The 11,375-nt window shown below is 41.5% G+C and overlaps 1 protein-coding gene across 1 annotated transcript in view; it reads left to right on the forward strand.

Annotated features, from left to right (window-relative positions):
• pde1ca (phosphodiesterase 1C, calmodulin-dependent a) overlaps window positions 1-11,126 on the forward strand; it is a 36,329-nt gene extending 25,203 nt beyond the window's left edge. Inside the window, exons 12-15 of the mRNA XM_085467505.1 lie at window positions 2,122-2,242; window positions 6,890-7,050; window positions 10,085-10,384; window positions 10,769-11,126. Of these exons, the coding sequence (XP_085323631.1) occupies window positions 2,122-2,242; window positions 6,890-7,050; window positions 10,085-10,384; window positions 10,769-10,929 (743 nt within the window). The 3' untranslated portion in view covers window positions 10,930-11,126. The remainder of the gene's footprint in view (window positions 1-2,121; window positions 2,243-6,889; window positions 7,051-10,084; window positions 10,385-10,768) is intronic.
• The last annotated feature ends 249 nt before the right edge of the window (window positions 11,127-11,375 follow it).

Here is an 11,375-nt window from a genome sequence, read left to right on the forward strand (position 1 = left end):
CACCTGCTGCAGCTTCCTCTTATCCTCCACAGTATAACAGTTGAACCAGAGTGTGCAGCAGTAGGTCAGAAGGCTCTCAATGGTGGATTGGTAGTAGTTAATTAGCAGTCTCATGGACAATGTTCCCTCTAATTGTTCATGTATCTGAGCAAACACACAAACTCCCTGAGCGGTCCCTTGGACCACTATGAGCAACATTAGACTTGTGCACTGTGGTCACGCCAGCATCGAATCCATCCAAGTTACATGGTTTATTAAAATAATCAAATTACAGCATTTACATTTATGCTAGATTACTTTTAATGAAGTACTTTAGCCCACTTATGAAAATTTTAAAAAGTCTTCTTCATGACCTGTGTAGTATGTTAACACTATTGGTAAAATTAACTTGAACTCCAATTTTGAAAACACAATTTTTTTTTTTTTTTATAAAGCTCTGACTTGTATTATGAGTAAACGTCGCAAATCTCTCACATCTCAAAACACCGCCATAACTCCTAAAACTTCCCCCCCTTCCTAAACAACTAAATGCCATGTTGCCATATCATTTTTTGATTGGTCGACAGTGTTGGTCACGTTACTTGAAAAAAGCTCATACTCTCTCCCGCACTCGATATATTATCCATTGTTGCCACAGCTGTTGCCACGAACGTTGCACTCGCTTACGTCATTGTCATGAGACACTCTCGCAAAAAAATCACAGTTTAAGTAACGCAGTAACGCAGCGTGCTTACGGGAAAGTAACCGTAATCGAATTACCTTTTTTGCAATAGTAATCCCTTACTTTAATTGGATTACAGAGATTACAGTCAACCAACAGAGATGGGCAGTATCTCTGTTGGTTGACATGGTACATTTTCCACTAATAGGAAAGGGTGTGGGGTTTTTTGGTTTTGTTTTTGCTCATAGGCGGAGAGCGCTTTTGAGCGCTTTCCTTATAAAACGCTGTTTTTACCGTTTCTTCCCGCATTAAATATAAACTATATATAAATTCCCGCAGTAAATATAAACTATGTAAATATAAAATATATAAGTAAATAAAGTAAATATAGTATTCAGAAAAAAACAGACATTGCAGATATTTTTTTATCATAACTCTGTTTTTACGTGGCCGATCAACACAATTTATAAACTGGTAAAAAGTCCACATGTTTTCCGTCAATTGTTCCGTCTGTCCTACTCACATCTCCAATGGTTGTACACGTTATCATTAACGTGGCTTCACTCCACATCAGCCACAACGCTTTGCTAGCTAAAACGCCAGTGTCGGCACATAAGGACGCTGTCATAGCCTGTCAACTATATTGATTTGCTGCGTATATATGAATGTGAATCGCATCATTGGCTGGAGCAGCCAGTCGCTGGTCACTTACTGACTTCCACTGCAAAACAGAATGAATTGTTAATGTATTTATTTTAATTTTAATTCAGGTTAGATTTTTATTTTTGTGCACAACGCAGATTTTCTGTGCGCAGAGACCGTGCGAGCAGTGAGCACAGATTGCACAGGCGCGCAGTTTAGAGGGAACATTGGTTATAAGATAAGATAAGATAAGATAACCTTTATTAGTCCCACACGTGGGAAATTTGTGGTGCATTTATTTTAGACATGTCACATATGAGGCAAGCCAAGACCTCAAATCAAGTGTTGCATGGGCCAGTTCGCTAGGTTTGTGACCTTGAGATCGTGGCTTGTAATCAGAAGGTTGCCGGTTCGTGAATGTGAATAAATGGGTGAATGGCTGAATGTAGTGTAAAGCACTTTGTGGTACTTAGGGACTTTACACTAGGGACTAAGTAAAGCGATATACAAATACAGGCCATTTACCATTTAAAGTTTGCATTACAGGTTGTAATTATACATGATCAATTTGTCGTTCTCTTAGGGGCTGCTAATAATTGGTACTTGATCAGGAATTCTTGTCCCTAACTTCATAGGTTTGAAAATGTGATGAATCTATGATTCTGCTTCCTCCTTCCATGTGATTATTCATATGATGAAACTAACTATAAATGTCAATTTTTGTGTGTAATATAGAAGGCTCTAATAAACATTTGTTTCTTGAATTAAGTGGGAGAATTTAAAAAAACTGTGCCAATTATGAATGTCTGTTTTTGTAGGATTCATTGATTTCATTGTGGAGCCAACATTCACTGTGTTGACAGAAATGATCGAAAATATTGTGACACCACTCATCGAGGAGACCTCTCGCTCTGAATTGCCTGTCTTCAGACAGTACAGGTGATCCACACAAAATTCTCACTTTCAGTGCAGTCTCATTATTTGTTAATGTGTGTGAATCTGTCTCAGTTGCTGTGTGTACTCTATATAAAAACCAGTACAACTACTCTGAACTAAAAGTATTGTCGGGCTATAGGCCAGAGAAAAATGAAGAGTAATACATATTTATAAGGCACCTGTGCTACCGGACTTGTCTTCATCCAGAATCCCCTAAAGTAGACATTAGTGTGAAATGCCATTGTGGGGGTTGATGCCAATTCAAGTATAGGCATCAACCCCCACAATACCACAATGCCCACAAAGCCTCTTTTTGAAATGCAAGAGCAAAAAGTAGAACTGGTTAACTTAAAATACAGTTCTACCACCTAAAAACATTTCTGTTTAGCTTTTACATTAGAATTAGAATTAGAATTAGAATTCAACTTTTTTTGTCATTGCACATGCACAGGTACAGGGCAACGAAATGCAGTTTGCATCCATCCAGAAGTGCTTTAGTGATATAGATATATTACAATATATATTAGCAATAATATAGATATGTGAGTATATTACAGAAATGGGTCTATTATGGTATGTTATAATGTACACGGTATGAAGTATGTTGTGAATATTCTATAACTATAAGTATGTACAGGCTGTAGTGAGTACAAGCTATGTACAGGATATGAACAGGATATAAATATGAAAAACTATACAGAATATGAAATAAATAACTTTACAGGAATCTGAGATATACAGCTATACAGAAATGGGAACTATGCAAGTTGTAAACAGTTGTAGGGTTAAAAATTATCGTATGTACAGAATGATTATTTACACAGAGCTATACAGTAGTGCAGTTAAGATAAGTGAGGGTGTAGATAGTTTCTACAGAGGCTATATAAAGTGCTAGTGGTTGTGAGTGGTGGTTCAGTCCATGTTATTATTGTGTGTTTGAGGGTACAGTTGTCCATTGTGGGTGTGTGTATGTTCAGTCCATGAGTTTAATGTGGGTCAGATGTCAGGAGGCAGAGTTCGGGAGTCTGACAGCTGTGGGGAAGAAGCTGTTCCGGTACCTGGTGGTCTTAGTCCGGAGGCTCCTGTGACGCCTCCCAGAGGGCAGGAGGGTGAAGAGTCCATGTGATGGGTGACTGGGGTCTTTGATGATTTTCCCAGCCCTTTTCAGACACCGCTTCCTGTAGATGTCTTTTATGGCAGGAAGTGGTGCTCCGGCGATGCGCTGGGCAGTTTTCACGACCCTCTGCAACGCCTTCCGGTCCGAGGCAGAGCAGTTCCCGTACCAGACTGTTATACAGTTGGTCAGGATGCTCTCGATGGTGCAACGATAGAAGTTCACCAGGATGTCTGAGGACAGGTGGTTCTTCCTCAGAGTCCTCAAGAAGAAGAGGCGCTGGTAAGCCTTCTTGACCAGCTTGGAGCAGTTGGTCGTCCAGGTGAGATCCTCGGAGATGTGGACTCCCAGGAACTTGAAGCTGCTCACACGCTCAACAGCCGTCCCCTTAATGTGGATGGGTGGATGTGGGTCAGCATTCCTCCTGTAGTCCACAATGAGCTCCTTGGTCTTCTCGGTGTTAAGCAGCAGGTTGTTTGTGTCGCACCACTCAGCCAGACAATCCACCTCCTCCCTGTAGGCGGCTTCATCGTTGTCACTGATGAGGCCAATCACCGTGGTGTCATCTGCAAACTTAATGATGGTGCTGGAACCATCAGCAGGTCTGCAGTCGTGGGTGAAAAGGGAGTAGAGGAAAGGGCTCATCACACAGCCTTGTGGTACACCGATGTTCATCGTGATTGTAGATGAACAGTGGTTATCCAGCTGGACATGTTGGGGGCGGTTGGTCAGGAAGTCCAGTAACCATTTGCAGATGAGGGAACTGATGCCCAGGTCTGTCAGTTTCCTGATGAGTTGTGAGGGGTGGATTGTATTGAATGCTGAACTGAAGTCTATAAACAGCATTCTGGCGTAGGTGTTGTTGTTGTCCAGGTGTGAGAGGACAGAGTGCAGTGCGATGGAGACTGCATCCTCTGTGCTCCTGTTCTGGCGGTATACGAATTGGTGGGGGTCCAGGGTGGGGGGGAGACAGGATTTGAAGTGTGCTAGGACCAGCTGCTCTAAGCACTTAGTGATGATGGGGGTGAGTGCTACTGGGCGGTAATCATTGAGGCAAGATGGGTTGGAGTTTTTGGGTATCGGGACGATGGAGGTGGATTTGAAGCAGGCCGGTACCACAGCGTGGGCCAAGGACAGATTGAATATGTCTGTGAGCACTCCTGCAAGCTCCCCAGAACACGCTCTGAGAACACGCCATCAGGGCCTGCAGCCTTGTGGACATTGATCCTGCTCAGCACCGCTCCTACATCGGTGGGGGAGAGAGTCAGAGGTTGGTGGTCTGGCGTCATGTCTGCTTTGGTTGTGGTTGTGGGGTTCCCTCGCTCAAAACGAGCATAAAAGTTGTTGAGCTCGTTGAGGAAGGAGACATCAGAGGATGCGGGGGAGGGTTTGGTGGTCCTGTAGTCTGTAATGGTCTGGAGTCCTTGCCACATGCGTCGGGGGTTGGAGTTGGAGAAGTGTTCCTCTACCTTCTTTTTGTAATGGTGTTTGGCTTTTTTGATGCCCTTCTTTAGATTAGCCCTGGCTGTGCTGTAGGCGTGTGCATCTCCTGACCTAAAAGCGGTGTTGCAGGCCTTCAGGAGGAGACGAACATCCCGGTTCATCCAAGGCTTCTGGTTGGGGTACATGGTGATCCGTTTCTGGGTGGTGACACTGTCTGTGGTTTCGGAGATGTAATCCAGTACAGATGAGGCGTACTGGTCCAGGTCTGTGTGGGTGAACATATTCCAGTCTGTGTTTTTAAATCTGTCCCCTCTGGCCACACTTTAATTGTCCTCACAGCAGGTTTCACACGTTGGATGAGTGGTGAATACCGAGGTGTGAGGAACAGGGAGAGATGGTCCGATTAGGTCAATAAACATTTTTTTTAATTGAGAACATTTGTCTCTCAATGTTGTATTAACAAAGAGACTGATTAATATATAGTACCATTTGACTCTGAGCACTTAAAGTGCTTAATACAACTTGCCTTATTCACTTCTTCTATGCTTGCTATCTAATGTTCACACTCCGATGGATGCGTTGGATATTGGATGCGTTGGATGCACAAGGATATTTGCAAACTCCAGAACCCAGGGACTGAACCAACAACCTTCCAAGTAGTAGAGCACCTACTCTACCTCCTAAGCTACAGCCACCCCTGTAGCGCTTGGGGCTCTTACATGTAATCTTTTTCAATATAATAGCTTTTAACTCAAAAGTACAGTTTTTAAATTTAATGTTGCTGAAACAACAAAGTAATAAAAAAATAAATCTATCTGATCGAGAAATCACTCTTCTTTGGAAAAAGAGAGTTTATTACAGAGAAATGGCTCTTTCCAAAATAAAAGCTATACTATATGCTTCTTCTGGGCTATATTCTCAGCAGCATATTAAACATATCAGGCCCCCATAAGGAGAATCATGTGCTAACAGCTGTCTAAATGACTCGGGTAAAGTTTGTAGCATGCGTGCTTGTTGTTTTTGTCTGCTTCCACTTGTCTTTGCACTAGGATGATATTGGCGTAAATGTGCAGTCATATTCGTTGTGTTCCCACTAGTGCTGTCAGCGTTAATCTCGTTGAAATGACATCAACGCCACAACACGGCAAATCTCCGTTAACGAGCTACCGCGGATCGCCCCGTGCGTGGGGCTGGACGGCGTCAACACGTGCGAGCAAACTGCGCTAACGTACTAGTTCCCACCAATTGAGCATTGCGTGGCACATCCAACATACTGTTTTACTTTTGTTCATGACGCGCTTACCCTTAGGGTCATGCGTCACATGAAGACCAAAATAGTTCCAAACGCCAGATCTGATTGAGGGTGGGGGAGGTTCAATTTGGCATGTTGCAACGAGCTTAGCTTCTGTCTCGCTAGCTTGTGCTGCGCTCAGTGGATCTGCGCTCGACAGTGCAGCCTAGGCGGATAAGTCGAACGCAGATCCACTGAGCTCTCAACACAGACAGCATCGTCAGAAGAAAAGTTGATAAAATAAATTAAAAATTTTGTATTGTTTGATACATACGCGTACCGAACCGAAAGCACTGTATCGAACGGTTCAATATCGATACGAGTGTCGTTGCACCCCTAATATATATCTATATCGCTCCATATATATCTAGATAGATAGAGTTACAGTTAAATTTACCGTTTACTAAAATGCATTACTTATTATTTTTTGTCTATGTAGGCAAGACAGTTGGCGTCGTAAGCCACCTGTTCAAAGATGGTCATTCACAGTGGACATAGAGGGCTTCTTTCACTCCGCTTTAAAACCTACTGTCTTCTCGGTCTAAAATGTGAACATTGGCATCCTCAAAAGACTGACCTTTTTCCTTTAAACGGGACAAGACTTGGCTGTCCATCTGAATCTCCAATGAGAGATGAAATGTTTTCGAGGAAACTTAAAGAAGTCCAGACGCTTTTCTTTTCAAGCTCCCTAGACTCCGTCCTTTAAGTTTACTGTTGGCTAATTTTTACCATTAACTGCAGTAACTAACAACTACTCACTATGTTTAACTATATTTAACATTATACTTGTGTCCTGTCATAGTTTCAACAGTACTGGAAGTGACGGAAAGCAGTCCAGCATGAAGAGTACACACTCAGAAGGCAGCTGCTCTCTGACCACAGTGGACTTCAAAGGTTTCAGGGGTACATGGAATCAAAAAATTCATCAAAACAGGGAGACATGGAGGGACCAAGCAGGAAAAGGTAGCTGGAACACAATATAACTGACCTTTAGAATACACTTCCATTTTTGCCTTGAAATCCAGATTTTCTAATTCAAATTTATGAACTGCAGGTTAGGCTGTCTTCTTCCCACCGTCCAAGCACAGGATGTTCAATGTACTGTCATTCATAGGGTTTTAGACACTGTGGTTTTAATTAGAAGAGGCTGTGTGTGAACATTAATGTTATATACCTTGTGCATTTAATTCAGGAGAATGATTTTTCCTCCACTTCAAAAGCATGCACAATGCAGAGCAGCTACTTTTAACTTTACTCCCGAAAAGGTTGATGTTCTTGTTAATAGTGTTATATGCTCACTGCATACAAGCTTGGATATTGGGGCTCCTCTTAAAAGGAAGGTAACAAACCAGAGATGCTTGACTCCCTATAGCTCAAAAATATGGACCTTAAAAGAGATGATTCATAAGCTAGAGAGGAAATTGTGTTGCACTCTTTGTTTGGCCTGTAAAAATACTTTTCCAGGCTAGGACATCTTACTATTTGTCTCATATTGAGGAAAACAGGAACAACCCCTGTTTTTTTGGCAGCAATTTAGACAGTCAGTTAACTCTGTTGAGCCAAATACTCCTTGAACTTTAATTCAGTTTTATTTATATAGAACCAAATTCCAACAAGTGCCACCTCAAGACACTTTATGTTGTAGGATAAAAACCCTACAATATTCGGGAGAAAAACACAACAATCTGATGAGTCCACTTGGCAACAGTGGGAAAACCTCTAGCAGCCTGAACCTTACAGCCTAACTAGAGAGAATTTAGGTCACCTGATTCAGCTTTATCAAAAAGGACGGTTTTAAGCCGAATTTCCCATTCTAATTTTAAATCCTGCAGTTTCAGAGCAAAGACCTCTGTCAAGTTGATATGGGACTATGGGGTCTTTAAGAGAAAAAGGGGCCTGTTTATTCAAGGCCCTGTATGTGAGGAGATGGATTTTAAATTTGATTCTGGATTATAGGGAGCATATAAAGAGAAGTCAATTTGGTACAAATATTCTCTTTTGAATCCCTGTCAGACAAGATGTCTATAATTTAAGAGATTATATCCAAATGCAAGAAAGAGGTCATATGCACATTGAAGGTAACAATTACAGTGTGGAGCTAAACAGAGACTACACGAGAGCTCTCACTTCTCACTCCAACTTTATTTTTGACCTGACAACAACTGACTACACTGTGCCACAAAACTCAGCAACACACTTCCTGTACAATGGGTGGAGCCCTCCAGAGCGCGGCCTTGAGTTAATGGTGAAACCGCTCGCACATCCCGTTGGCTTGCGGGTGGTAAGCCGTGGTTTGACGGCCTGACAGCCTAGGCCGTCACAATCAAAAGGTGTGTGAAATCTTGTGACTGCGGCAAAGGGCCAACAAGATCAAAATGCCTACCAGGGACACAGAAGGGTTCGAGGGGCTCCTGTGTGTGTGTCTATCGATCTTTGCATGTTGGCATGGAGCACACGCCGCTGTCCAGTCCTTCACCGATTTGCGAAGGCCCGGCCAAATGAACGTGGCACTCACCAGCTTAAACGAGGCCCGGACGCCTGGAGGAGAGAGGGCATGTATTGAGTTGAAAACACAACGACACCATGAAAGGGGATCCACTGGGTGTGAGCAGCCGGTGGAAACGTCACAAAGCAGGTGAGGACCTCCCTCCCATATGGACCTGCCCTCCAGCACGAGGCCCTTTCTCCAGCTTTTCGGCTCGCTCCACGTTGGAGAGGGCGTAGCGCCGAAGAAGGATCTCTTTAAGGGTGGGTGGGTCCCAGAGGAGGGTCATCGCACGATGGTTGAGCGAGCCCACCACATGGTGATACTTTGTATCATCAGTCAAGATGCCGCGAAGGGCAAACTGAGCCTCCACGTGCACGAACCACGACGGGGGATCGTGGAGCCAAAAGTCCGGCAGCTTAAGCGCCACAGCAAACACAGCTGCAGCAGGAGGCGAAGGGCCAGCGGTTGCTGATGCATCCAGAGTGGAGCGGGCATCATCTTCATCTCGTAAGATGTTCAAGTCAGGGGTCACCAATGTGGAGGTAAACACAGACGAGAGCTCTCACTTTAATCCAACTCCAACTTTATTCTTGTCCTAACAACAACTAACTACATCGTGTCACAAAACTCAGCAACACAATTTCTGTATCTGATTTCTGATTCAAATAAACAACCACTGAGGGAGTAAGTGTTTAGTTAGCTGGTCTGCATTGTGTACATGATATTAAAGGAAGCTAACAGTGGAGAAATTCCATCCTTATTTTTTGCTACAGGACTTTCAGAAAGACTGCTACTGTAATGAAATGTATTCCCCACTGTTATATAATCAATTATTGTAAATATTATTAAGAAACAATCACACAAAAAGATTTTCACTTAATACAGTATATAGTTAAATCTTTATTTTCTATGCTGTATATCAGAATAAGGTCTGGAGTTCGTGATGAGTGGTGGGTTCGCATTTTGAAACAAGCTAAATGATTATAACAATAGAATCATTAAATCCAAGGTTAGGGCTGTTGTTTTTAGCATCGAGATGGATGTTAAAATCACTTACAATAATTTTTTATTTTTTAGAACAGAGCAATAAATCGGCAAATTGTCTGAGAAATCAGATAGAAACCGAGTACGAGGTGGACAATGAGTAGCAACTGAATTTAGCTGTTGTTGAAGTGTATTCTGTTTTCACAGCGATCCCAATTGATCTTTCTAAATTAACATAAATAATATATTTCTCTAAACCATAAATATGTCTTCTAGATCCATTCCTACAGGAATGTTCAAATAGGTTTTGCTACTACTAAAAATTAGATGCAGATTATTGTGTAGGTACATAGTGAATGTAGGATCTACTGTTGTTGTGATTTGGCACTATATAAAAAATGAATTGAATTGAAAAAGGTAAGTGAAGATGAAATGCTTATTGGATTGTAATGAAATTGAACGGAATATCTGTCAGTGTCAAGCCGTCTGAATTAAATGAAACACAATTTTGTTTGGGTATATCAGTTGTAGACCTGGAGGTAAAGGTCACCGAGATGGCAGAGGAACATAGCCAAGAAGACAAAGAGACAAACGGTGGAAAAGACACAAGCACAACTGTTGACGGAGCCAACATGGGACAGGGGAAAATGAAAAAAGAATCTGTGGGACAAGAGGTGCAGAACAGGAGACAGCAAGAAGAAAGAAAGACTAAAGATGAAAGAAACAATAATCAGGCTCAGTCTTCAAGCATTCTGCTGAAATCAGTCCCTGATGCCATAAAGAAGTCACCTGATGGACACATGAAGAAGCAGCAATCCCAGAATGGTACACACCTCTGAGTTTTATTGTTATTTTTTTTATATTGAAAGCACCTAATTAAACTGATAAGAATAGATACAACTTTACCTTTAATTCACAAAATACATTCTATATGTATTTATAGTATATATTTTACACCATATTACATCTACATTAAAATTTAATGTTAATGATATTATGTTAGTCTGATTAGGGTTAACCTCACAAAGTTTCTATAATTAAAACTAATATGAATAATAGTAACATCCGGGTAAAGGTCTATTAAGATTGAAGTTCTGTTTTTCAAGAGTGATCTGGCTAAGAGGCCATTTAACAATTAGTTTAACATACAGTTGTTACACATAAGTGCACACAAATGCCTTGAGTATGAATTATATTTTGCCTCCACAGACCCTCAAACTGTTTTCCCTCTGATTCATTATTGCAAAACACCCACCTATTGCGCCAGCTCCTACAGACTCATCAGGGCAAAAGTCATAGAAATATGGCCTATTGATGCCAGGACAAAAGCCAGGAGACTGCAACGCTTCTACTTGCATCGACGGAAATAACTTTGTAAGTTTGAAGTGTATAATAATGGCATATTGTGTGATGTACTCCTTCATCACTCTGCTTCAGTTTTTTCTTTGTGAATAAACTCAGAATTCCTTTCTCAGTACAAATATAATTACTTGCACTTAGTTTCCTTATTTGTATTATTGTAGGGTCTTTGCCTTATATTAAATGAATTTTATTATTATTATTATTATTGTTAAGAACTTAAGTTATTAAGATCCAATGAAAAAACAATTATGCTGCAATTTACACCATGGATACTATGTTTTTGTTTTTGTTGCTAATAAATTTCCCTATACCACATCCCATAGCTTGTGAACTTTCCTTTTTGCTAAAGCATATAGTTAGGGCTGGACCAAGTGACCCTGAATCCTCCCTTAGTTATGCTGCAATAGACGTAGGCTGCCGGGGGATTCCCATGATGCATTGAGTTTATCCTTTC

Source organism: Copadichromis virginalis, linkage group LG9 (genome assembly GCF_057382275.1).
Source record: "Copadichromis virginalis isolate Kocher_CV1m ecotype Utaka linkage group LG9, C_Virginalis_male_GT1.1, whole genome shotgun sequence".
Lineage (NCBI taxonomy): Eukaryota > Metazoa > Chordata > Actinopteri > Cichliformes > Cichlidae > Copadichromis > Copadichromis virginalis.